At 44.9% G+C, this 24,965-nt stretch overlaps 1 protein-coding gene across 2 annotated transcripts; it reads left to right on the top strand.

The window, feature by feature from the left end:
• Positions 1-1,506: 1,506 nt before the first annotated feature.
• Positions 1,507-12,417, top strand: LOC121862751. 2 transcript variants are annotated; one of them, XM_042361074.1, is made up of 6 exons: positions 1,507-1,653; positions 7,008-7,061; positions 8,345-8,991; positions 9,428-9,634; positions 9,773-10,483; positions 10,650-12,417. In XM_042361074.1, the coding sequence occupies exons 1-6, from the start codon at positions 1,560-1,562 to the stop codon at positions 11,187-11,189; spliced, it is 2,253 nt and encodes a 750-aa protein (XP_042217008.1). In that variant the 5' UTR covers positions 1,507-1,559; the 3' UTR covers positions 11,190-12,417. The 2 variants fall into 2 exon arrangements, with proteins under 2 accessions (XP_042217008.1, XP_042217009.1); XM_042361075.1 differs by lacking the exon at positions 7,008-7,061.
• Positions 12,418-24,965: the final 12,548 nt, after the last annotated feature.

Raw genomic sequence — 24,965 nt, 5'->3', positions numbered from 1 at the left:
GTGTATAAACATCTCAAGGGGCACTACTCAGTCGAGTGCCCTTACCTGGAGCTGGCGGACGCTCGCCCCACAAGGGGTCACAGCTCAAGGTTGAAGAAGCCGCAAGCCCAGAAAACTGAGGGGTAACCTTTTCGGAGTGAGAGTTGTGAACTCTTGGAACAATCTGCCAGAGAGTTTTGTGACGGCACCGAGTGTGAGCTCTTTCAAGACCAAACTTGACCAACACTGGAGCAGGTTCAGGTACATTCAGGAGCCGGTGCATGCCCAGTACTTGCCAACAGTGTGTAACAGAGAAGTGACCGATCGGCCAAGCGGCAAACGAGCCGATCAGTGGTAAAGAGGATAAACTACAAAAGTAAAAAGTAAAAGTTTCCCCTGCGAGGTGAGACCCACAGGCGAGTTTTCTGTGGTGGTCGAGATTTATTTTGGGTTCATAGACCGCAGCCAGGCAGATATGAACCAGGGGAGGAGGAGGGGGGGAGGAGGAGGAGAATAAGAAGCAGAAGCAGGAAGAGGGAGTAGGAATAGAAAGAGGAGGAAGGAGGAGGAGGAGAAGCAGGAGGAAGAGACGAGGAGGAGGAGGAAAAGGGAGAAGGAAAAGAAGCAGCAGGAGGGGGAGGAAAAACAGGAGGAATAGAAAGAAGAGGAAAGAGGAGGAGGAAAGCAGGAGGGGGTAGAGGGAGGAGGAGGAAGAGAGGAGTCTTCTAGGAATAACTGAGACATGAACACACACATACCTTACTGTTTAGGCCTAACTTCTCGTCACCGAACCAATCATCCGTAACCAAACGATTTATACATAACTAATGATGATGATGATGATGGTGATGATGATGATGATGATGATGATGATGATGATGATGATGGTGATGGTGATGATGGTGATGATGATGATGGTGATGATGATGATGGTGATGATGATGGTGATGGTGGTGGTGGTGATGATGATGATGATGATGATGATGATGATGGTGATGATGATGATGATGATGATGATGATGGTGATGATGATGATGATGATGGTGATGATGATGATGATAATACTAATAATCTTTACAAGGTCGTTCACTTAGCACAGAATGTAACCTTTATCTGTCTTTAAGTAGAAGTTGGTTCGTTAAGTATCACGTTAAGTATTTTGGTTAGGTTAGGTGTATGAAGGTCTTGTGGGATTAGGTTAGGTTAGGCATATGAAGGTCTTGTGGGATTAGGTTAGGTTAGGTTAGGTGTATGAAGGTCTTGTGGGATTAGGTTAGGTTAGGTTAGGTGTATGAAGGTCTTGTGGGATTAGGTTAGGTTAGGTTAGGTGTATGAAGGTCTTGTGGGATTAGGTTAGGTTAGGTTAGGCGTATGAAGGTCTTGTGGGATTAGGTCATTTATTAAAGTAAGATGAAAAGAAATATGTGGGTGGGTGGGAATACAGAGGTGTGTGTAGGTAGGTATAAGACGAGGAGGGGGGTGGAGGTGGTCGGCAGGAGGGAGGGACAGGTAAAAGGGTGGCTGGGTGGCTGAGAAGGGGCGGCCAGCAGTGTGGTTAAAGGCAGCAGACGGACAGGGAGATGCGGAAGGGTGGAGGGACAGCGATGTTCGGTCCCCGTATAGACAGACCGTCACCACCACATCAACAACAACACGACACCATCCAGACCAAAGGTAAATACATTGTCATACATTATATATACATTGTCATACATTATATATACATTGTCATACATTATATATACATTCTCATACATTATATACAGTATACATTGTCATACATTATATATACATTCTATATACATTGTGATCCATTCTATAAACATTCAGTGATCCATTCTATAAACATTCAGTGATACATTCTATAACAATCAGTGATCCATTCTATAAACATTCAGTGATCCATTCTATAAACATTCAGTGCTACATTCTATAAACATTCTATAAACATTCAGTAATACATTATATAAACATCGATTAATTGTGACGTTTTTAGTGTCTATAGTCTAAGGTAATGTTTATTGCTTACACGTTATGTAAACATTTTAAAGGGCGTTGCTTCTAAGTGTACATAAAGTCGTGTACACCTCCATAAAGTGTATTTAAGTCGTGTACACCTCCATAAAGTGCACATAAAGTCGTGTACACCTCCATAAAGTGTACATAAAGTCGTGTACACCTCCATAAAGTGTACATAAAGTCGTGTACACCTCCATAAAGTGTATTTAAGTCGTGTACACCTCCATAAAGTGTACATAAAGTCGTGTACACCTCCATAAAGTGTACATAAAGTCGTGTACACCTCCATAAAGTGTACATAAAGTCGTGTACACCTCCATACAGTCGTGTACACCTCCATAAAGTGTACATAAAGTCGTGTACAAAGTGAGACAGGAAACCAAGTAAAAGTGTGTTAGGTTGTTCATCATATTTCGTGTTCCAGTGAGTGAACTAACAGACAAACACAGACACAGACACTTGATTGTTATACCCGTCTTGCTTTCGGTATACGGCATAATAATATCTTAATGAGGTGTACATATGTCTTGCTCAATACACCTGTCTGTTGTGTGTGTACATATGTCTTGCTCAATACACCTGTCTGTTGTGTGTGTACATATGTCTTGCTCAATACACCTGTCTGTTGTGTGTGTACATATGTCTTGCTCAATACACCTGTCTGCTTGTGTGTGTACATATGTCTTGCTCAATACACCTGTCTGCTTGTGTGTGTACATATGTCTTGCTCAATACACCTGTCTGCTTGTGTGTGTACATATGTCTTGCTCAATACACCTGTCTGCTTGTGTGTGTACATATGTCTTGCTCAATACACCTGTCTGTTGTGTGTGTACATATGTCTTGCTCAATACACCTGTCTGTTGTGTGTGTGTGTACATGGTGTCTTGCCTACTACACCTGTCTGTTTGTGTGTGTACATAAGGCCTGCCCAATACACCTGTCTGCTTTTGTGTGTACATATGTCTCTAGCTCAAATACACCCTGTCTGTTTGTGTGGTGTACATATGTCTTGCTCAATATGTCTGTTCGTTTGTGTGTGTACATATGTCTGTTCAATACACCTCACCTGTTTGTGTGTGTGTACATATGTCTTGCTCAATACACCTGTCTGTTTGTGTGTGTACATATGTCTTGCTCAATACACCTGTCTGTTTGTGTGTGTACATATGTCTTGCTCAATACACCTGTCTGTTTGTGTGTGTACATATGTCTTGCTCAATACACCTGTCTGCTTGTGTGTGTATATATGTCTTGCTCAATACACCTGTCTGTTTGTGTGTGTACATATGTCTTGCTCAATACACCTGTCTCTTTGTGTGTACATATGTCTTGCTCAATACACCTGTCTGTTTGTGTGTGTACATATGTCTTGCTCATCACACCTGTCTGTTGCAGGTGCACATATGTCTTGCTCAATACACCTGTCTGTTTTGTGTGTGTGTGCAGCCTGTTCAATACACCTGTCTGTTGTGTGTGTACATATGTCTTGCTCCAATACACCTGTCTGTCGTGTGTACATATGTCTTGCCTAACACACCTGTCTGTTGGTGTGTGTACATATGTCTTGCTCAATACACCTGGTTCGTCTGTGTACATATGTTCCTGCTCAATACACCTGTCTGCTTGTGTGTGTACACATATGTATTGCTCAATACACCTGTCTGTCTGTGTGTGTATATATGTCTTGCTCCAATACACCTGTCTGTCTGTAAAATAGCCATACTTGCCTGAGCACACCTGTCTGTTTGTGTGTGTACATATGTCTTGCTCAATACACCTGTCTCTTTGTGTGTACATATGTCTTGCTCAATACACCTGTCTGTTTGTGTGTGTACATATGTCTTGCTCAATACACCTGTCTCTTTGTGTGTACATATGTCTTGCTCAATACACCTGTCTGTTTGTGTGTGTACATATGTCTTGCTCAATACACCTGTCTGCTTGTGTGTGTGTTTATATATAGGTGTGAGTAGTGGAGGTGACGTTCATTACTCGGTACACACACATAAAATAAACCAGGGTGACTAATCATCATCTCATTCATAAGCAATAACGCGTCAAGATATCATTATATAATTACGATAACATAACAGGTACGATAACATAACAGGTACGATAACATAACAGGTACGATAGCATAACAAGTACGATAACGTGCTAGATATACAATAATATACAGTTACGTACGATACTCACCACTGAGGGTTGAGAACAATATTCTTGAATCATTGACAAAAATATCTCTACTGTTTCTCATTATGTACGTTGGTCATGTACGTATATTGAAGCCATGTGTGTGTGTGTGTGTGTGTGTAGTCATACGCTAAGAATGTAAAGGGGGAAGGGGTAGACCAATGGGGGGTGGGGGGGGAGGCCTTGTTTTCATAGCTGGCTGACAGATGGTTGTGTTAGGAGCAGAACATGGTGAGGTTAGGTTGGTAAGGTTAGGTTACGTTACCATAGTTTAAGTTAGGTTAGCTTAATCAAAGTTAGGTCAGGTTAAGTTACCATAGTTTAAGTTAGGTTAGCTTAATCAGAGTTAGGTCAGGTTAAGTTACCATAGTTTAAGTCGGGTTAGCTTAATCAGAGTTAGGTCAGGTTAAGTTACCATAGTTTAAGTCGGGTTAGCTTAATCAAGGTTACGTTAGGGTAGGTTACGTTAGGTTACGTTAGGCTAGGGTAGGTTACGCCAGTCACGCCACGCCAGGCAGGTCACGCCAGGTCACGCCAGGCCAGGCAGGCCACGCCAGGTCACGCCACGCCAGGCAGGCTACGCCAGGTCACGCCACGCCAGTGGGCAGGTTGGCCAGGTCACGTTACGCCAGGTCACGCCACGCCAGGGTTACGTTAGGTTAGGGTAGGTTACGTTAGGTTACGTTACGTTAGGGTAGGTTACGTTAGGTTACGTTACGTTAGGGTAGGTTACGTTAGGTTACGTTACGTTAGGTTACGTTACGTTAGGGTAGGTTACGTTAGGTTACGTTACGTTAGGGTAGGTTACGTTAGGTTACGTTACGTTAGGGTAGGTTAGGTCACCGTCCTCCAGGTTACCAGCACGGCAGAACACGTCATGCAGGTGTTGGCAGGTGTGATGGCGGCTTCCCCACATTCCTGCCAACACCGAGCAGAGGAATGGCGGGGTGGCAGCTCTCTATGGCACACCAAAATAGTCTCCTTATGATGTTAAAAGGCAGACGAGTTAATGTTAGGGGACAGTACCACGAACGGTCAAATGTTAGGGGACAGTACGGCGCTAAAACTTGTATTTGATAAAGAGACAAACTTACTCTTTTATTTACCCCAAAACAATTTTAAACTAACCTAACCAAAACCTAACCTAACTTCACCTAAGCTAACCAAACCTAAGCAAATCTAACCTGGACTAACACCCCAAGTGGCACAAATATACCTCTACTTGACACCTGACACAGTTATATGACACTACTACCTATTGGCACCAGTGTTATCGTACGCCAGTGTAATAATGGTTGCCTCTCCTGTAACGAGGATGGTCGGCCCAGGGGCCACCTGGGCATGAATTTGTTTAAGGTGTAGAAGATGTCGCAACACAACAACAACACCCTGAGTTAACGAGCTGCATGACCCAGTGTTTAGGGTGTAGAAGCTGTCGCCAACACAACAACCACACCCAAGTTAACAAGCTGCATGACCCAGTGTCAAGGAATAGTCCGAGACGACCGGACAACTCACCAACTGCACTGGCTAACCATTACCCCGGAACACAATTAACATCCAGGTCCCCAATTACTGCTGGGTAGACAGAGGCAAATGGCGTAAAGAAACTTGCCCATAGTTTTGCCCTGCCTGGGGATCAAACCCGTGTCCCCCTGCTTGCTTGATGAGCATGCTGACCATTACACCACAGGTCGCCAATGTAATATATAGTAAGTGTGTTATACTGCACCATACACCCTCCCGGCCAGGCCCTCGACCACAGGGGGGTGGGGGGTGGGGGTGGGGGGTGTTCTGTAACCACGAACACATATGGAAGTAATTTAACCTTAACGTGACGTATACATTTAATTATACATATGAATAATGATGTATAGGTTGATGAGGGTTATACATTACTCCGTGAATGACACACAGGTATGGTTAGGTTAGGGTTTATGGTTTAATAATGGTTGACGAACTTAATTGCTCTTTTAAAAACCCTTGTGTGTGTATAGTATAGATAGAACGGTCATAGAGCTCTCTGACGCACTTAAATACTGAGGATAATTTGTACTTGATGGAGGTGCCAAAATTGTTGCCTTATCCGACGGTAACCTTGAGAGAGAGAGAGAGAGAGAGAGAGAGAGAGAGAGAGAGAGAGAGAGAGAGAGAGAGAGACCTAATGAAATAAAGAGAAAAAATTAACCTTGAGAGAGAGAGAGAGAGAGAGATTAACCTAATGAAATAAAGAGAAAAAATTAACCTTGAGAGAAAGAGAGAGAGAGAGAGAGAGAAGGGGGTCGCCACATCTATATATAACTAAGATAATGTAGACACACATTACTCCTCGCTACTCACGTCTACCCTGCCACAGCCTCTCTCCTTCCCCCACTCTCTCTCTCTTTCTTTCTCTCTCTCAAGGTTAAGTGTGTGTGTGTGTGTGTGTTCAGGAGACGTTAAGTGTATTTATTAGGCCAAGAAAATCACGAGCGCCATTGTTGACATGCGGCGAGTCTGGGAACTAACCGAAATGCCAGATACTGCTATATTATATAATTAATAGTTTAAGAAATTAACCTAACCTAACCTAACCAAACCCAACCTAAGCTAACCTAACCTAACTTAACTTAATCTAACCTACCTAAACTTGTGTTTTGCCTCAATATCGTATGATTTAGGTTAGGTTAAGTTAAATTAAATTAGGTTAGGTTAGGTTAATTTTACAATAAACTGAATTTACCTCAAAATAAGAAAAAATACCTAAACTGGCAACTCCACTTCAAGCGACGCATGCGCAGTCGGTTTGTTATTGTTTACATTCTCTCACGCAGGACCAATATGGCGACGACGAGTAGCAAAGATCGAGCCTCCAGCACCCCAACCGAGTGAGTACTATGGCGTGTATAATGTGTACTAAAAGGTGTATAATATGTACTAAAAGGTGTATAATATGTACTAAAAGGTGTATAATGTGTACTAAAAGGTGTATAATATGTACTAAAAGGTGTATAATATGTACTAAAAGGTGTATAATATGTACTAAAAGGTGTATAATATGTACTAAAAGGTGTATAATATGTACTAAAAGGTGTATAATATGTACTAAAAGGTGTATAATATGTACTAAAAGGTGTATAATATGTACTAAAAGGTGTATAATATGTACTAAAGGTGTATAATATGTACTAAGACTCCCATGAATGATGTATAATTTGTACTACATTCCAGAGGAGGAGAGGGGAGGGGGCGCCCATGGTCCACCCAGGTGTAAATGGGTACCTAACGTTACAGTTGAGGAAGTGAAGGTGGTTGAGTACAGTGTCTCTCTCATCATCTCACAAATATATCTCACTCGCCACCTGCCAACTATCCTTTATATGTGTGTGTGTGTGTGTGTGTGTGTGCATGTGTGCTCACCACTCTAACTCACTCCACTCCACTCCACTCCCCACCACCCCACCCCCACCACCTCACTCCCCACCCACCCTACCCCCACACTCTCACTCCCCACCACTCCTACTGCTCACCACCACTCCCACCACCCCACTCCCCACACTCTACCCCCACACTACTGCTCACCACTCTACTCCCACCACTCTACTCCACAGGTCCATCTCCCACACACTCTACTCCCCACACACTCTACTCCCCACCACTCTACTGCTCACCACTCTACTTCCCACCACTGTACTCCCCACCACTCTACTGCTCACCACTCTACTTCCCACCACTGTACTCCCCACCACTGTACTCCCCACACTCTACTCCCCACCACTCTACTCCCCACCACTCATCTCCCCAACATTGTCTGGTGGTGTTGCTCCCTCTGGGTGTGAGGGAGAGGTTATTAATAAGCCACCTTGTAGCCTGTGCCAAGCCTCTCTAGGGACACACCTGCTCACTATAATAATGATGATAATGATAAAAGTAAATTAAATATTAATAAGTAATAATAACAACAATAAAGTAGTAGTAATAATAATAATAATAACGATACTATTATTATTATTACTTTATTATTATTATTATTATTACTGTTGTTTTCGTTGTTGTTGTTGTTATTATTGTTGTTGTTGTTATTATTGTTGTTGTTATTATTAGGTTCTGAACCCCTAAACTAGTGAACCCATTCCTAACACCCACACTGACAAGCTGATTATCTCCACAGGTCCGGAACTCAAACTGATATTGAGACCGAAACCCGAAGTGAACCCTGTCCTCAAGCTGAAACCGAAATCGGAACCGGAACCTGAACTAAAGCTGAAATTGAACCCTGTACTGAAGTTTAACCCTGTACCGAAGCTTAAAACGAATCTGGAACCGAAGCCGGAACTAAACTCTGAACTCAAGCTGAAACTGAACCCTGTACCGAAGTGGAAACCGAATCCGGAGCCGAAGTTTAAACTGAATCTGGAACCGAAAATAAAACCGAATCCGGACCCGAAGTGGAAACCGAATCCAGACCCGAAGATAAAACCGAATCCGGAACCGAAGTGGAAACCGAAACCGGAACCGAAACCGGAACCGAAACCGAACCCGGAGGAAGAACAGGCTAAAGAAGAAGAGGAAGATGCAGGCCCTCACAGTGACCTGCTTTGTCCCCTGTGTAATGACCTGTACGACGAAGATAAGAGAGAACCTGTACTACTTCCTCGTTGTGGTCACACCTTCTGCAGGCCCTGCCTCTCAAAGGACTCCAAGAAGGGTCACTTCCCTTGCCCGACCTGCCGCAAGAGGCATATTAAGCCTGTAGTGTCTGACCTACCCGTACAGGCTGACCTTCTGGCTAGGGTCGAGGCTTATAGGGACTCCAAGGTAATTATGTCTGTGTGGTGGGTCGGGTGGGTTATGGTGGGTGGGGTCGGGTGGGTTGGGGTCGGGTGGTTATGGTGGGTGGGGTCGGGTGGGTTAGTTATGGTGGGTGGGGTCGGTGGGTTGCGGTGGGTGGGGTCGGGTGGGTTATGGTGGGTAGGATAGGGTGGATTATAGTGGGTGGGGTCGGGTGGGTTAGGGTGGGCTGTGTGGCTTAGGGTGGGTTAAGGTGGGTTATGGTGAGTGGGTTAGGTTAGGCCTGGTGGGTTGGAGTGGGTTAAGTTAGGTTATGCCAAAAAATCATATCTAAATTACTCCTAAAAAAAAACATTTAATTAATGAAAAAAAAATCCATTCAAAAATAAATTCAAATAGAAAAAAAAATAAAAAAATAAACCAAATCCCATCAATACATCGTAGCTCTGGTGTCACTTTCTAGCTAGGACAGTGTCAGATCCACAACCTGGCACTGTCATACTGGTGCCGGCAGTGCCAGTCCTCCCTGTGTGGCAACTGCTCCGTCAAGAAAGGTCATGATGTAATACGAATGAAGGAATTACTTGACGAGAAGAAGGAGGAACTAAGGGTTCAAGGAGACGCCATCTTGAGTAATGTTGTGGAGGAGAAGCAGAAAATTATGATCAAGGTGAGATTTTTTTTTTGGGGGGGTGGGGGGGTGATTATAGCTCTGGTATATGTTATTAAGGACTACTACTACTACTACTACTACTACTACTACTACTACTACTGTTTTTATTATCGTATTATTATTATTAATCAACAGGTAAAGGAATGCTCACTTCAGCTACTACGAACGTGTGAATCAAGTTACCTGCCGGACGACTCAGCCCAAGACGTTAAAGAAATGTTGTCTGACACCAAATCCAGCGCTGACTTCCACTTCCTGACGGGGAGCTTAAAGCGTATGAAGAGCATCCTCGGAAGCTTGAGTAGAAGCCCCAGTGACAGTGAAATCTCCTCCTCTTCTTCCTCTCAGGGCTCCAAGACTCCCAGACTGAGGAGAAAGAGAGAGAGAAAAGAGAATCAACACAAAGACCAGAACACAGATCTTACACACGAGACCAAATCAACACATCGCTACTCTTCTCCACCACAACCTAACTACGTCACCAATAACCCCACCAATCACAGACTACAGGGAACGACGTCACCGAATAACAATAACAATCTCCTGAGCCGAACCTCACAACCATACGGCAGCTTAAAGAAGAAATCCACCACGACAGAACCCGCCAAAGATGTCAAATACGCCCACTATTCTCAGATGTACGGAAGCCAAGGTACTTCAGGCAGCAGTAAGGCGGTGGTAGCGAGTCATGGGCCTCTCCTGGGCTTGTTGGATCAGTCGCTGTGGCCGCTCAGGTGTTGTGTATATGATGATGATGGCCGGAGAGCTCGGCTATCGTGGGAGGAAGGTCGGCTACACATGTTTGCCCTCGGGGAAGATATTGACGATGCTCACTTTATGATAAAGGTGAGAGAGAGAGAGAGAGAGAGAGAGAGAGAGAGAGAGAGAGAGAGAGAGAGAAAAAAAAATATACTCATCGATTAACTATTGAGATATTGCATTATGTTTATGTATATATGTTAAACTATTTGACAGACAGACACACACTCATCACCCTGCCTAACCCTTACAGCTGGCGGTGGTACAGAGCATCATCCCACAAGACAGCCCTGAGGTGTTCCTGGACCTGACAGCTAAGGGGCGTCCATTAGGGCGTGTGTACATCAAGCTCTGGGGTCAGCTACGGAGGGCCCAACACTACCTGGCACTCTGTATGGGCACTCATGGCCCTTCCTACCGGGGTGCCAAGTTCGAGGAGGTGTACTCTAGAGGGCTGAAGGGTGAGTGCCTTCATGGAGGGCCATATTTGACCCCTAGAGGTGACCTAAGTGCCCAAGGGGTCATGGATAACCTAGAGTGGGACGGGAAGTTCAAGGGCCCGCAGCAGAAGGGCCTGTTGGTGGGGGCGGGGAGTGGACGACCAGACCGTGACTCATGCTTCGATATTTGTACCATAGAGAACACCTTCAGGAGCTTCGCCTGCCCCTTCGGTGAGGTCACAGGTGGCTGGGATACCGTCCTGGCCGCCGTCGCTCACAGACCCGTCAGGGAGGTCACTATGTATGATGTAGGCGTGGTTATGCCTGACCTAGCGCCTCCCACCACCCAGTGAAGACACGCCCCCTTACAATAGCAAACCTGTATTATACTTGTGTGTTTTCTTCTGCGATTTATCAAAGTTCAGATCGTGGTCTCAAGAGGTCAAGTCAGGTCAGGTTAAGTCGGGTTGTTTTTGGCCAACTAACTAACTGGTGTTAAGTGAATGTATCGAGTTAAGGTAGTCTCTCAGTGTGATTTCAATCCCGTCGTTCCCTTAACTTCGCCCAAGGAGTTAAAACACTCTCTTGAATCACTAGTTAAGGAGAAAAATTAATAACAAATCATCTAAACCAGGTAGTTATGGGAGACAACTTTAACTTACGAACAACTGAGAACCTAACCTGCTTACCTCGCTGCCAGGAGTCAAATGAGTGTCTTAATTAACCCTAAGACTTTAATCATTGTTAAGGGTATTATTCTGCTCCAAGTTAATGTATTAAGTTAATTGATTTATAAGTTAGTTCATTAAGTTCATTAACCTAAGGGTGTTGAATTTCCACATTGTGTTTGTCTTTTAAAGCTTCTGACCAAACGTGATAGATAAAGCTTTTATTTATGGGAGTTAACATAATTTAACCTAACCTAACCTAACCTACGCTAACCTAACCTATTCCTTACCAAATCTACCTTAACCAAACCTAGCCCAGTCTAATTTAACTTAACCTAATCCAACTTAACTTACCCAAACCTAATCAATCCGACCTAAGCTAATTTAACCTAAGCTGACTTAACCTGACCTAAGTTAACTTAATCGTATCGAAGCTTAATTTCTTTAACCTAACCTAACCAAAAATAAATTGGGTTAAATTATGTTAAGTGTTAAAATTAATGTCATCAACAAACAAACATTGACAACTTCTTGTGTATAAAAAGATTATCTAATCTTAACTACTGTGAAACCTCCATTTAACGGACTGTACAACAAAGGAGTCCGTTAAATGGAGAGTCCGTTAAATATGAAACCAATTAACGGACTATTATGACCTTTAAAATAATAATACGGGCCTTTAAAACACCATACGGTCTTTTTAAAACATCATACGGGCATTTCAAAACATTATACGGCCTTTTAAAACACCATACGGGCCTTTTAAAACACCATACGGACCTTTTAAAACACCATACGGACCTCTTAAAACACCATACGGGCCTTTTAAAACATCATACGGGTCTTTAAAACATCACGTGAGCCTTTAAAATAATCATACGGGCCTTTAAAACACCATACGGACCTTTTAAAACACCATGGCTACGCCTTATAAAAATCACCTCATATACGGCCTTTAAAACACCATACGGGCCTTTAAAAACACCATACGTCTTTAAAACACCATACGGGCTTTTAAAACATCATCATACGGGCCTTTTAAAACACCATACGGGCCTTTTTAAAACACCATACGGGCCTTTTTAAAACACCATACGGCCTTTTAAAACACCATACGGGCCTTTTAAACACCATACGGCCTTTTTAAACACCATACGGACCTTTTAAAACACCATACGGACCTTTAAAACATCATACGGCCTTTTAAACATCATACGGGCCTTAAAATACCATACGGGCCTTTTAAAGCACCATACGGGCCTTTTAAAGCACCATACGGGCCTTTTAAAACACCATACGGGCCTTTTAAAACACCATACGGGCCTTTTAAAACACCATACGGGCCTTTTAAAACACCATACGGATCATACAAAATCTTGAAAAATTATATAAATTATTTTTAAAGTTTTGAGATTTTTTTTAATTGTAAAATTTGTCCGATTAATAAAACAATTATATCAACAGGTGTGTTTATCTCTACCTGAGTGACGTGATAGATAGATAGATAGATAGATAGATAGATAGATAGATAGATAGATAGGTAGATAGATAGATAGATAAGTAGGTAGGTAGATAGATGGATGGATAGATAGATAGATAGATATAGATAAATAGACAGATAAAAAGATAGATAGATAGATAGACAGATAGATAGATAGACAGATAGATAGATATTCTTAGGTCAAGTGTTAGTACAAGAGGAAACTGTACTTGACCTCTCCACATACTGAACTGTAATGATAAACAATTGAGATGAAATATTACGTAAAACCAAGAAACAGACAGACACAATGTTTATACACCCAGGTAACGTTGGGTATAAAGACAAACACAGATATATAAACACCCAAGACGCGGAATAATAAAAATGTAACAACAAAGAAAATGAAAACGAAAAGAAAATATATAAGATAAAATCGACAACAAAGAAAAAACAAGAAAAATAAATAAAATCGACATAGATAAAATATTATAGAAATACAACTTTAATTATATATTTCTGTTTGCGCGCCAAAATCTTGTTATCATTCGCTCTTAGTCGCTGCGTCTTTGTTTCATGCGGAAAAGCGCGGGAAAACTGGATGGCCAACGTTGTGTTTGGGGGCCGCCTGCCGGAAGTGACGTCATCACCCCTCGCTCCCACCGGAAGTCGCCCTCATCTCTCCCCGACCAGGCCATTCTCGACCCCATGGACCCCGTCAGGATGGTCGAGACTCGGGTTCGGTTCCCGGGTGTGATAGGGCCAACCAAGGAAGACTTTCTCCCCCCCCCTTGAAATAACGCGCCAAGAATTCTGGCAAGTGGATACCCCGCCTCTGATATTCTAAATTGATTTTACGGAACGGCTTGTGGTTTTGTAGCTTTCACAGGGCCCTTGAAGCTGACGGTGGCTGACGGGGGTACTAGCTGACGGTGGCTGACGTGGGTACTAGCTGACGGTGGCTGACAGGGGTGCTAGCTAAAAGTGACTGACGCAAGGTTAAGGGAAGCTAAGTGCTGTCAGTTGCTACATAAGGTCTGTAGATATCTGTCTAAACAGAGATTTTCCTGACACCTTGTAGGCCTTTGAGAGGCTTGTGGCTGACGGTAGCTGACATAAGCTAAGAGTGTCAGCTGATTCTAATAGACTCCCAGTTATCCCTTGAGAACAAAGAAATCATACGAAGATCTTAAGCTGACAATCCTGACATCTAGGGCCTTCCAGTGACTTATGGCTGACACAGGCTGACACAAGGTGACACATACAGTCTCAACACACTTTGTCGGCCATATTGGATGAAAACCTGTTGTTATTATTGATAACTAAAGATGCTGATTTATTGAAGGGTGTCGGGGTAGGGTGTCAGGGGTGGAGGGTGTCAGGGGTGGGTGTCACAGGGGTGTCAGGGGTTAGGGTGTCAGGGCTGGAGGGTGTCAGAGGTGGAGGGTGTCAGAGGTGGAGGGTGTCAGAGGTGGAGGGTGCCGAGGGAGGGTGTCAGAGGTGGAGGGTGTCAGAGGTGGAGGGTGTCAAAGGTGGGAGGGTGTCAGAGGTGGAGGGTGTCAGAGGTGGAGGGTGCCGGGTGGAGGGTGCCAGAGGTGGAGGGTGTCGGGTGAGGGTGTCAGGGGTGGAGGGGTGTCAGAGGTGAAGGGTGTCGATGTGAAGGGTGTCGGGTGGGAGGGTGTCAGAGGTGGAGGGTGTCGGGTGGAGGGTGTCAGAGGTGGAGGGTGTCGGGGTGGAGGGTGCCGGGTGGGAGGGTGTCAGGGGTGGAGGGTGTCAGAGGTGAAGGTGTCAGAGGTGAAGGGGTGTCAGGAGGTGGAGGGGTAAGCCGGGTGGAGGGTGGCCGAGGTGGAGGGTGTCGGGTGGGAGGGTGTCAGAGGTGGAGGGTGTCGGGTGTCAGGGGTGAAGGGTGTCAGGAGGTGAAGGGTGTCAGAGGTGAAGGGGTGCCGAGGTGAAGGGGTGTCAGGAGGTGAAGGGGTGTCAGGGTAGGAGGGGTGTCAGGGGTGGAGGGGTGTCGGGTGGAGGGTGTCAGAGGTGGAGGGTGTCGGGTGGAGGGTGTCAGGAGGTGGAGGGTGTCAGGGAGGTGGAGGGTGTCAGAGGTGGAGGGTGTCAGGGGTGGAGGGTGTCAGAGGTGGAGGGGTGTCAGAGGTGGAGGGTGTCAGAGGTGAAGGGCAGGCCGAGGTGGAGGGTGTCGGGTGGAGGGTGTCGGGTGGAGGGTGTCAGGGGTGGAGGTGTCAGAGGTGAAGGGTGTCAGAGGTGAAGGGTGTCAGGGTAGGGGGGTGTCAGGGGTGGGATGGTGTCAGGCGGGCCAGTGAGGCGGGACCTGCCGCCGCGTATAGACGTGGGGTTGTTGCTCTCTCTCTCCCTCGTATCTACCACCACCCTTTATACCCCTCACGATAGCCTTCATCTCTCTGTGTCGGTCTGTTCTGCATTAACCTTATACCTACATACACACAATAATTATCCTATAACCCTCCTTTCCTCTTCTCTCCTTCTCTCTACCTCTTCTTCTTTCCTCCTTCCTTCCCTATTCTTCTGTCTCTCCATCACTCCTCTTCTAACCTCTTCTCCCCTCCCTCCTCCTCCTCCTCCCCCACAGGAAGGAAGGGATGGAGGGCTGTAACTCTTTTCTCTCGTTATGATGGAGTTCGGGAGGAGGAGGAGGAGGAGGAAGTAGTGATGGAACAAGGACAGAAGAGCAAGGAGAGGGTTAAGTAAGGAGAAGAGAAGAGGTGGAAAGAGGAAGAATGGAGGAAGGTGAAGGGAGGAGGGAAGGAAGGGAAGGGAGGGAAGGTGGAAGGAGGGAGGAAGGAGGGAAGGTGAAGGGAAGGAGGAAGGTGAAGGAAGGAGGGAAGGTGAAGGGAAGGAGGGAAGGTGGAAGGAGGGAAGGTGAAGGGAAGGAAGGTGAAGGGAAGGAGGAAGAGAAGGTGAAAGGAGGGAAGAAGGAGGGGTCGAGGAGTGAACGGTAGTGTGGGAGGGTGAGTGTTGCTTCCCCATACGAGCCCTCTGAACCTCCGGAAATTGGGGGAGGAGGGGGAGAGGAGGAGGGGAGGGAGGGGAGGGGGAGAAAGAAAGATTTGAAGGAAGAGGTAAGAATGGAGGAGGAGAGATGATCAGGGAGGGGAGAGAAAGGGAGAGGATGGGGGAGGAGGATGAGGGAGATGAAGGAAGGAGGGAGAGAGGGAAGGAAAAAGGGGGAGGGAGAGGGGAAGAAGGAGGGAGGCAGAGGTAAAGAAAAGGAGAGGGAGAGGGAGGGAGGGAGAGGGAGAGAGGGAGAGAGAGGGAGGGAGAGAGAGGGAGGGAGAGAGAGGGAAGGAGAGGGAGGGAGATAGGATATATCTGATGAATGGGGACGAAATATGGCCGCTGTAAACACTCCTGAAGGACCCTTAAGGACCACACCAGGGTCCTGAGGTCTCCTGGAGGACCCTTAAAGACCATACCAGGGCCCTGAGTCTCCCGGAGGACCCTTAAAGACCATACCAGGGCCCTGAGGTCTCCTGGAGGACCCTTAAAGACCATACCAGGGTCCTGAGGTCTCCTGGAGGACCCTTAAGGACCATACAAGGGCCCTGAGGTCTCCTGAAGGACCCTTAAGGACCATACCAGGGCCCTGAGGTCTCCTGGAGGACCCTTTAGGACCATACCAGGGCCCTGAGGTCTCCTGGAGGGCCCTTAAAGACCATACCAGGGCCCTGAGGTCTCCTGGAGGACCCTTAAAGACCATACCAGGGCCCTGAGGTCTCCTGGAGGACCCTTAAGGACCATACCAGGGCCCTGAGGTCTCCTGGAGGTCCCTTAAAGACCATACCAGGGCCCTATGGTCTCCTAGAGGTCGGAACACGGCAAAAATGTATCAATGCAGTATACCATTTTAACTCAGTCTCCCCAAGTCACGTTTTCTTTGATGATGACGAAGATGGGAGTAGAGCCGGAAAGGTGTACAATAAATAATGAATAATATTAAAATGTACAACTAAACACACACACACACACACACACACACACAGAAGTGAAAAATGTATAGAAATCTGATTGACGTGTGTATGTGTGTCATGTAAATATCCGCCATCTTTTTTTTATTATTTAGTAAACATTTGTAAATATTGTCCATTAACGCCAACACTTACTGAGGACCTTACCACAATATGGGACAATTTATTCGATTTTATTTTATTTATTTTATTTATGAGATTATCAAAATTTTCTTATTTTTACTTTTGATAAGAATCTTTCGGCAAGTTCTTAAATGTTCAATAATAATAATAAAAAAATTATTACGACATAAATGGAATGTCTCTGAACCCCGAGAGTCAAGACTAGTGAATCCGAAGCATTTATGAATAGACTAATACATCACTTTACTGCTCCGGGTTCACGAATCTGAATCTCGAGTAAGTGGTTCAGAAGAGTCGACAAGGGGACATATCTGGATAACTATACATAAAATACATAAAAATACACGAAAATATGACCTATGTATACCGTTCCTTCGTGTCCATTTGCCTTATGAGAATGATTTATTGCCGTCGTTAAAGGTCAAAAAGCCTCGTTAAAGGTCAAATAAAGACATATAGTCATTTATTAAGCCAACTGGTCACACTATTCTCACTTGACTCGACAATATCATTCTTTATGACTCACTCCAAAACACACTGTGCCGTTTAAATATCGCCAGAATGTATTAAATATCGTCAGAATGTATTAAATATCGCCAGAATGTATTAAATATCGCCAGAATGTATTAAATATCGTCAGAATGTATTAAATATCGCCAGAATGTATTAAATATCGCCAGAATGTATTAAATATCGTCAGAATGTATTAAATATCGTCAGAATGTATTAAATATCATCAGAATGTATTAAATATCGCCAGAATGTATTAAACATCGTCAGAATGTATTAAATATCGCCAGAATGTAGAGCTGAAAATGTCTGTCTGAATGTCGGGAATGAGGAATGGACAAACACACCGACACTCACATTTATGGCGGAATTGAAGGTGTACGTCCACATCCTTCCTCCTACATCCTCCCACACCCCTGTACTCCCCTCCTACACCCTCCCACACCCCCTGTACTCCCCTCCTACACCCTCAGTACTTTCTTTTACACCCCTACACCCTCCCTAATTTCTTCTACTCCCCTCTACACCCTCCTCATTTCTTTGTACACCCTCCTACACCCTCAGGACTTTGTTTTACACCCCTAAACTCTCCTTACTTCCTTCTATACCCACTACACCCTCATATACCAACCTACACCTACTACGTCCCTCTACACTCTTATACACCCTAAACTCTCCTTACTTCCTTCTACACCCACTACACCCTCATATACCAACCTACACCTACTACGCCCCTCTACACCCTCCCTACACCCTAACATATATCATCTCAGACAATCACCACATTGTCCGTGTCTGGAACGCTACTGTGTTAGTTGATCATATGCTCCACGCTTCTACACGCCCCTGTACGCCCTCACACGCTCCTACACAGCCCTCGGTGCTACACTTTCTCAACACCCTAGATCACCCTAAGGGTCTCTCCAGGCAGATGGGTCTTTGTTCACCCTCTCAGGACCATTTTAGGGCACTGGAAAACGTTTTAATGGTCTCTTTTCACGGTGACCTAAAGCCCCCTTCATCTTCTTTAAGTTTCAAGTCATTTTAAGGTCAAGTTCTCGAACCTAAAGGCTTCCGGTGAGTGTGAATCCCTCGGAAACCTCCTCTAGAAAGTGGTTGGTCTGTAAGGTCTAAAATCCCCAGACTGAGAGACAAGTTTGTTACGCCTTTAAGACTGCCAATCGACTAGTCCAGAGGGCCGTTTACGATTCAGTGGGCCTTTTGACGTCTGCCTTGCATTCCAGCCAACTTCTTCTGCCTCATCGGTAATGACTGGATACACCGCTCACAAGAAATACATAAATGAAATTGGGAAGGAGTAGGAGAGTGGAGTGGGAGGGTGGAGTGGGAGGGTTGGTGAGGAGGAGTGGGGAGTGGTAGGGTGTGAGGGAAGGAAGGTGGGGTGACGGTAGAGGGTAGGAGAGAGAGTGGGAGGGAGTGGGAGGATGGTAGAGGGTTGGTAAGGAGGGAGGGTGGGAGAGGGACAGAGTGGGAAATGGGAGAGTGGGGTAGTGGTAGAGGGTAGGAGAGAAGAGGGAGGGAGTGGGTGGGTGGGGTGAAAGAGAGTGGGGAGTGGATGGGGAGAGTGAAGTGGGAGGGGTGGGTTAGGTGGGTTGGGAGGGAGGCAGTGAGGGTGGGGCGGAGAGGGATAGAGTGGAGAGGTTGGGAAAGGAGAGAGAGAGAGAGAGAGAGAGAGAGATACATTGTGTCTGTCTGTGTGTCATGGCCGCCAAACACACACACACAGGTATAAACAAGCACACACACACACACACATAAACAAACACAAAAAATACACACACGACACAAACAAACAGACAGACACAGAACGAGTTGCCACAAATCATTATTGTTGTTTAAAAGTTACCAGAGTTTGGAAATAACAAACAGTTCATTTTTACATTTTTTTTTTGTTCCTCAGAGTTTTAACTGTGTGAGTAAAGTTGTTGATGTGGATATTATTATGATGTGTAGGTGTTTGTATTTGTCTGTCTGTTTCTTTATGGTGTGTGTGTGTGTGTGTGTGTGTGTGTGTGTGTGTGTGTGTGTGTGTGTGTGTGTGTGTGTGTGTGTGTGTGTGTAACCGTCCAATTAATGCAAATAAAAAGTACATACGAACCTTCCTCCTAACCTGCCCTTCTACCTCCTACCCACCTCCCATCTACCTCCCTCCCTCCCATCTACCTCCTCCTCCCATCTACCCCTCCTCCCTTCCCTCCCTACCACCCTCCCTCCCTCACCCATCTCACACTCTCCTCCTTGACTGACACACCAATATCTCTCCTCAGCGCCCCATTATAAACACCCTCTCCTTACAGAGCTCCCCTTAACCACCCCTTATTGTGGCCCAACACCTCTCATAATGGCTGCGCGCCCCCCTTTATTGTGGGTATCCCCAGTGCCTCCTTGACAAGCCAGGATGGAGGGGGGAGGGGGGAGGGTAGGTGTCTAATTTGTCAATGTTCGTAACTTTCAACATTGAGGTGTGTGTGTGTGTGTGTGTGTGTGTGTGTGTGTGTGTGTGGTAGCTTAAGTGAGTCAGTTAGATACGTTCCCATCGCCCCAGTTAAGATAAATAATCACCTTACGAGAGTTTTGAGAATCCCCGACATGTAATGAAATCCTTTGGCGGGAAACCGTAGAGTTTGTTTATGTCTCCACTTCCTTAATTATGGTTTTTCCCGCGCAAATATTTCCTGTACGATAACCAGTAAAACTGATAAAATTCCCACCAAGGTTTATGTAATTATGATCTTATTTCCTTTTATATCTTTCGAAATTTTCCCTCCTCTTTAATAAAACAAAAATAATACCATTGCATTATTATTCACCAACTGCAGCGATAACGAAGAAAAGAAACTATGAAATAAGGTTAATTGTGTAGTTATCGTACGTCAGGCAGCGAGGTCTTTGTTTTGTTTTCTTTTGTTGCCGCTGGAGAATTAATGAAAAATTTTGGCGGTAAAAATATGAGCTTCGTGAACGTCTTAAAGGATACATTATAATCGTATTCCACAATGGCTTAAAAAATATAATTAAAATGAGGAAATATAAAAAAATGGCTTTGAAATTGTTTGAAGAGATAATAATAATAATAATAATAATAATAATAATAATAATAATAATAATACCAGGACCAACGAAATTTAATTCATTGTCAATATTTATCTATATCTATCCCTAAATATTTCTCTATAAACCTTTATCTTTCTATCTATTTATCTTTCTCTATCTTCATCTACCTATCTTTCAATATTTCTCTCCCTCTCTCTCTCTCTCTCTCATCATCATATATCCCACCAAACCCTTTAAATATATTCCTCTAATCCTTTTAACTCTCTCTCTCTCTCTCTCTCTGTGACTCTATTCCCTGTGTTTTCGTTTCTCATAATACCTCTTTCGTTACCAATTCCCCAACTCAAGGGGCTGAATCGTTCCCCTTTCCTTCCCTACCAGGTGCTGTAATCGCGTTGTGGGGATATGCCTTTATGCCTCACTGGTTTTTAGACACTGTGGGGTGGGGTGGGGGTTGGGGTGGGGGGTGTGGGGGGTGGGGTGGGGGTGGGGTGGGGGTGGGGTTGTGGGGTGGGGTGGGGTGGGGTGGGGGTGGGGTGGGTGGGTGGTTCGAGTGAGGGTACGCGAGAGGTTTTTAAATACTGCATAGCTCTCTCTCTCGCTCTCTCTCTCTCTCTCTCTCTCTCACCCTGCCTGCCTCTCTCTCTCTCTCTCTCTCTACACACCGCCACTAAATCACTGTCATTTCCCAATTGAAGTTTTGATCACTACGCAAAATGATTATTTCCGTCCCTGTTAGTAACCCTATCTGTGTGTACCTGTGTGTGTGTATCTCTGTGTGTATGTATTCTACCTATGTGTACCTGTGTGTGTATTTCTGTGTATATGTATTCTACCTGTGTGTGTATATCTCTGTGTACCTGTGTGTTTGTATGTGTGTACATGTGTATATGTGTGCACCTGTTTGTATATATTCTACCTGTGTGTGTATATCTGTGTATACAACCGAGTGTATACCTTCTCCCTTTTTCCATCTTTCTCCTTCTCTCTGTCTCTCCATCTTTCTTCTTCTCTCTGTCTCTCCATCTGTCTCCTTCTCTGTCTCTCCATCTTTCTCCTTCTCTCTGCCTCTCCATCTTTCTCCTTCTCTCTGTCTCTCCATCTTTCGTACCTTCAGTGAGACAAATGTTGGAAATATGTAAATTTTTCTCTCAAGAGTTCCTCAGTGTCTCCCTTATGAGATAGTGTCTCTCCTCCTAGTCTCTATCTATCTGTCGGTCTATCTATCTGTTGGTCTATCTATCTGCCGGTCTACCTATCTGCCGGTCTACCTATCTATCTACCCCAGGAGACAATTATACGGTTTATGTATGTATAGGCAGGCAGGCAGGCAGGCAGGCAGGCAGGCAGGCAGGCAGGCAGGCAGGCAGGCAGGCAGGCAGGCAGGCAGGCAGGCAGGCAGGCAGACAGACAGACAGACAGACACAGACAGACAGACAGACCCCCAACCTGACTGGGCCACCGCACCCAGTAAGGTCATCCTTATGTGGTCGAAAACACAACCAAAATAACAGATCCAAACAAAAACAAACCCTACAACCTGTTATGGTCGCTGCTTGGTGTGTCAGGACCCTTCTGGATACTGGCACAAGTGATCGCCCTGATAGAAGAACTGCTCTTGTGGCAAAACAACTCGATAGGTATAACATCAACATAGCAGCCGTCAGTAAGTCCCGGCTCCCAGATGAGGGCCAACTCACAGGACGGGCTACACCTTCTTCTGGAAGGGTAAGTCTGCTGCTGAGAGAAACCGCATTTATGGAGTTGGCTTTGCCATCCGCCACTTGAAAACTTTCACCAACGGAGTCTACGTTCCATCCTCCGAGTTCGTTGGGAAGACAAGAGAACAAATGCCAGTATTCTTGCTGACACCAACTGTAGGAGCATCGAGGCTACCATTATCCATGAACAACTACGTTGGACTGACCATGTTACCCGCATGGACGACAGTAGACTGCCATGCAGCTACTTTACAGTCACCAAACGAATAGTAAACGTAATGCCGGCGGGCAACTGAAGAGGTATAAGGATAGTCTTAAGACAAACCTGAAAGTGCCAAATCGACCCCTCACCTGGGAGTCGATTACTCCACACCGTAACTCTTGGAGGAGCATCACACGAGAAAGTGTCAATACTTTCGAGCTAGCCCGACTGCAAACCGAGGTAGACAAGCGCCAACGCCGGAAAGACGTTGCCACCGCCCCTCCCGCAGTAGATGCAGCCCTCCACATGTGCAACGAATGTGGACGACGCTGCTGGTCCCGTATCGGCCTCTTTAGTCACCTCAAAACTCACCAACCTGGGTGACATACCTAATAACTCATATCATTGTACCATAGCTGGATGATCGTCATACTCGATTCACAGTGACAGCAAAGTAGTAGTACAGGCAGGCAGACAGAGACTAAATACAATCAACTTCCAACCACAATCTCAAACTCATCTCATTGTTATGGTAATCTCTTGGGGGGTCTCTCTGTCTCCCCCAGAGAGACACAGGGAGATATTACACAGGCTTAATTGATACGGCTTTACCAAGGAGCTGATTTGCATACGACCGTGGAGCGATGTCTTGGAAGTGTGTGTGGGGGAGGAGGGGGGGTCAGGGGTGTGTGGGTGTGGGGGGGCAGGAAAGTGTGTCAGGGAGGGGTCAGGAAGTGTGTCGGGGGAGTGTGTGTGGGGGGGGGCAGGAAAGTGTGTGTTGACGGAACGGTACGGTATGGATGTATGTATGTATGTATGTATATGTACGCATTTGTCTGTGTATATATGTATATAAACAAGTACAAATGTGTGTGTATGAATGTGCGTATACCTGTATGTGTACGTGTAGCTTACATAAGAGTGAATATGTACGTATGTGTGTATGCACCTTAACATGTGCACATATGTAGGTAAACATGTACGTAATAATTCCCGTTCGTGTCGCAGCCCTTTCACTATTATCTCTATCTACCTCTTCCTTGCTTTATCAACCTTATCTTATACACGTTAATACACCACTTTATTCTCTGTGTCTCTGTCTCTCATATTTGTCTCTTATTCCACCTTATCTCTCTCTCTCTCTCTCACTCTCACTCTCTCTTTAATCCCAGGTATACCAAGTCGGGTCTCTCTCTCTCTATCTCGTTCGTTTTCTCTTATTTCCTCTATCTCTCAGTGTCTCCTTCTCTATGTATTCGTCTCCGCCATTTCCTCCCTTAAATCTCACCCTAAATTCTCCCTAAAATCCCTTAAAGAGCGGACACACAAGGCGAGATAAGGGGGACACACACACACACACCTACACACACGCGATTGATCCGGGAACGCCCCCTCCTTATTGGTCGGATGTTATCCACCCCTCACCGGTGATTGGCTGCGGGACGGCGCCACTGACCAATGGGAAACGGTGTATGAGACCAATGGTCGTCTCTCATTGGATCAATAGAGGGAGTCCTAGCTTGGTACACACACACACACAGAGATGCGGACGTACACATACTTACACGGACAAACACACGTACACATCTTAGCAGCTAAAGGTACAGTAGATATAGCTAGCAGTTTCTCTCACTGGCCATCTTAGCTGAGTATAGCAGTCTCGAGGTTGTGGTTTAGCTGTGGTGGCCTTAAGCTTCTCTTGTTCAGTTCTTTCGTTAAATTTAGCTTTTTTAACCCGTTTATATCTACGATCGTGTTAATTTTAGTTGCCGACCACATTAACAGAGCTTGTGGTGGTTAATTTTAGCTGTCCACCACATTAACATAGCCTGTGCTGTTAAACTTAGCTTTCGGGGTTAAATTTACCAGAGCTATGAAGCGTAACGCTCATTTTAACGCGATTACATAATTTGCTACGTTAAATATAACTTATCATAGCTATGCTAACATTGAGGTCAATACATAGCTTTCCTTTGTGTTTTAATATCAGTGTTAATTTTTAGCTTTTATCATATCTGTGGCCATATGTGATGTTAAATTATAGCTTTTAAACACAGCTGTCAATCGTAATGTTAATCTCAGCACTAGAGTAGATTAACGTTGACGTTAAATTAAATTCACGAGTTAAAAGATCATTTACACTCACTAATTTACTTCATGTTAAATTTACAATCGGACGTATTAAACCTAGGACGGTTAACTCATTTACAAGACTAAATTTACAGGTGTATTTTAAATTGATGTAAATGACACGGCTACAGATGTTAATTTTACGTCTGACTGATATTTTAACATTTGTAACTCATTTACAAGAATTATTAACATGTTCGTGAAAACGTTAACATAAACTACGCA

The sequence above is a fragment of the Homarus americanus genome, unplaced genomic scaffold (assembly GCF_018991925.1).
Source record: "Homarus americanus isolate GMGI-L3 unplaced genomic scaffold, GMGI_Hamer_2.0 scaffold59514, whole genome shotgun sequence".
In the NCBI taxonomy this organism is placed as follows: domain Eukaryota; kingdom Metazoa; phylum Arthropoda; class Malacostraca; order Decapoda; family Nephropidae; genus Homarus; species Homarus americanus.
The sequence above is the reverse complement of the archived record's forward strand: the minus strand, read 5'-3'. Positions and strand labels throughout refer to the sequence as shown.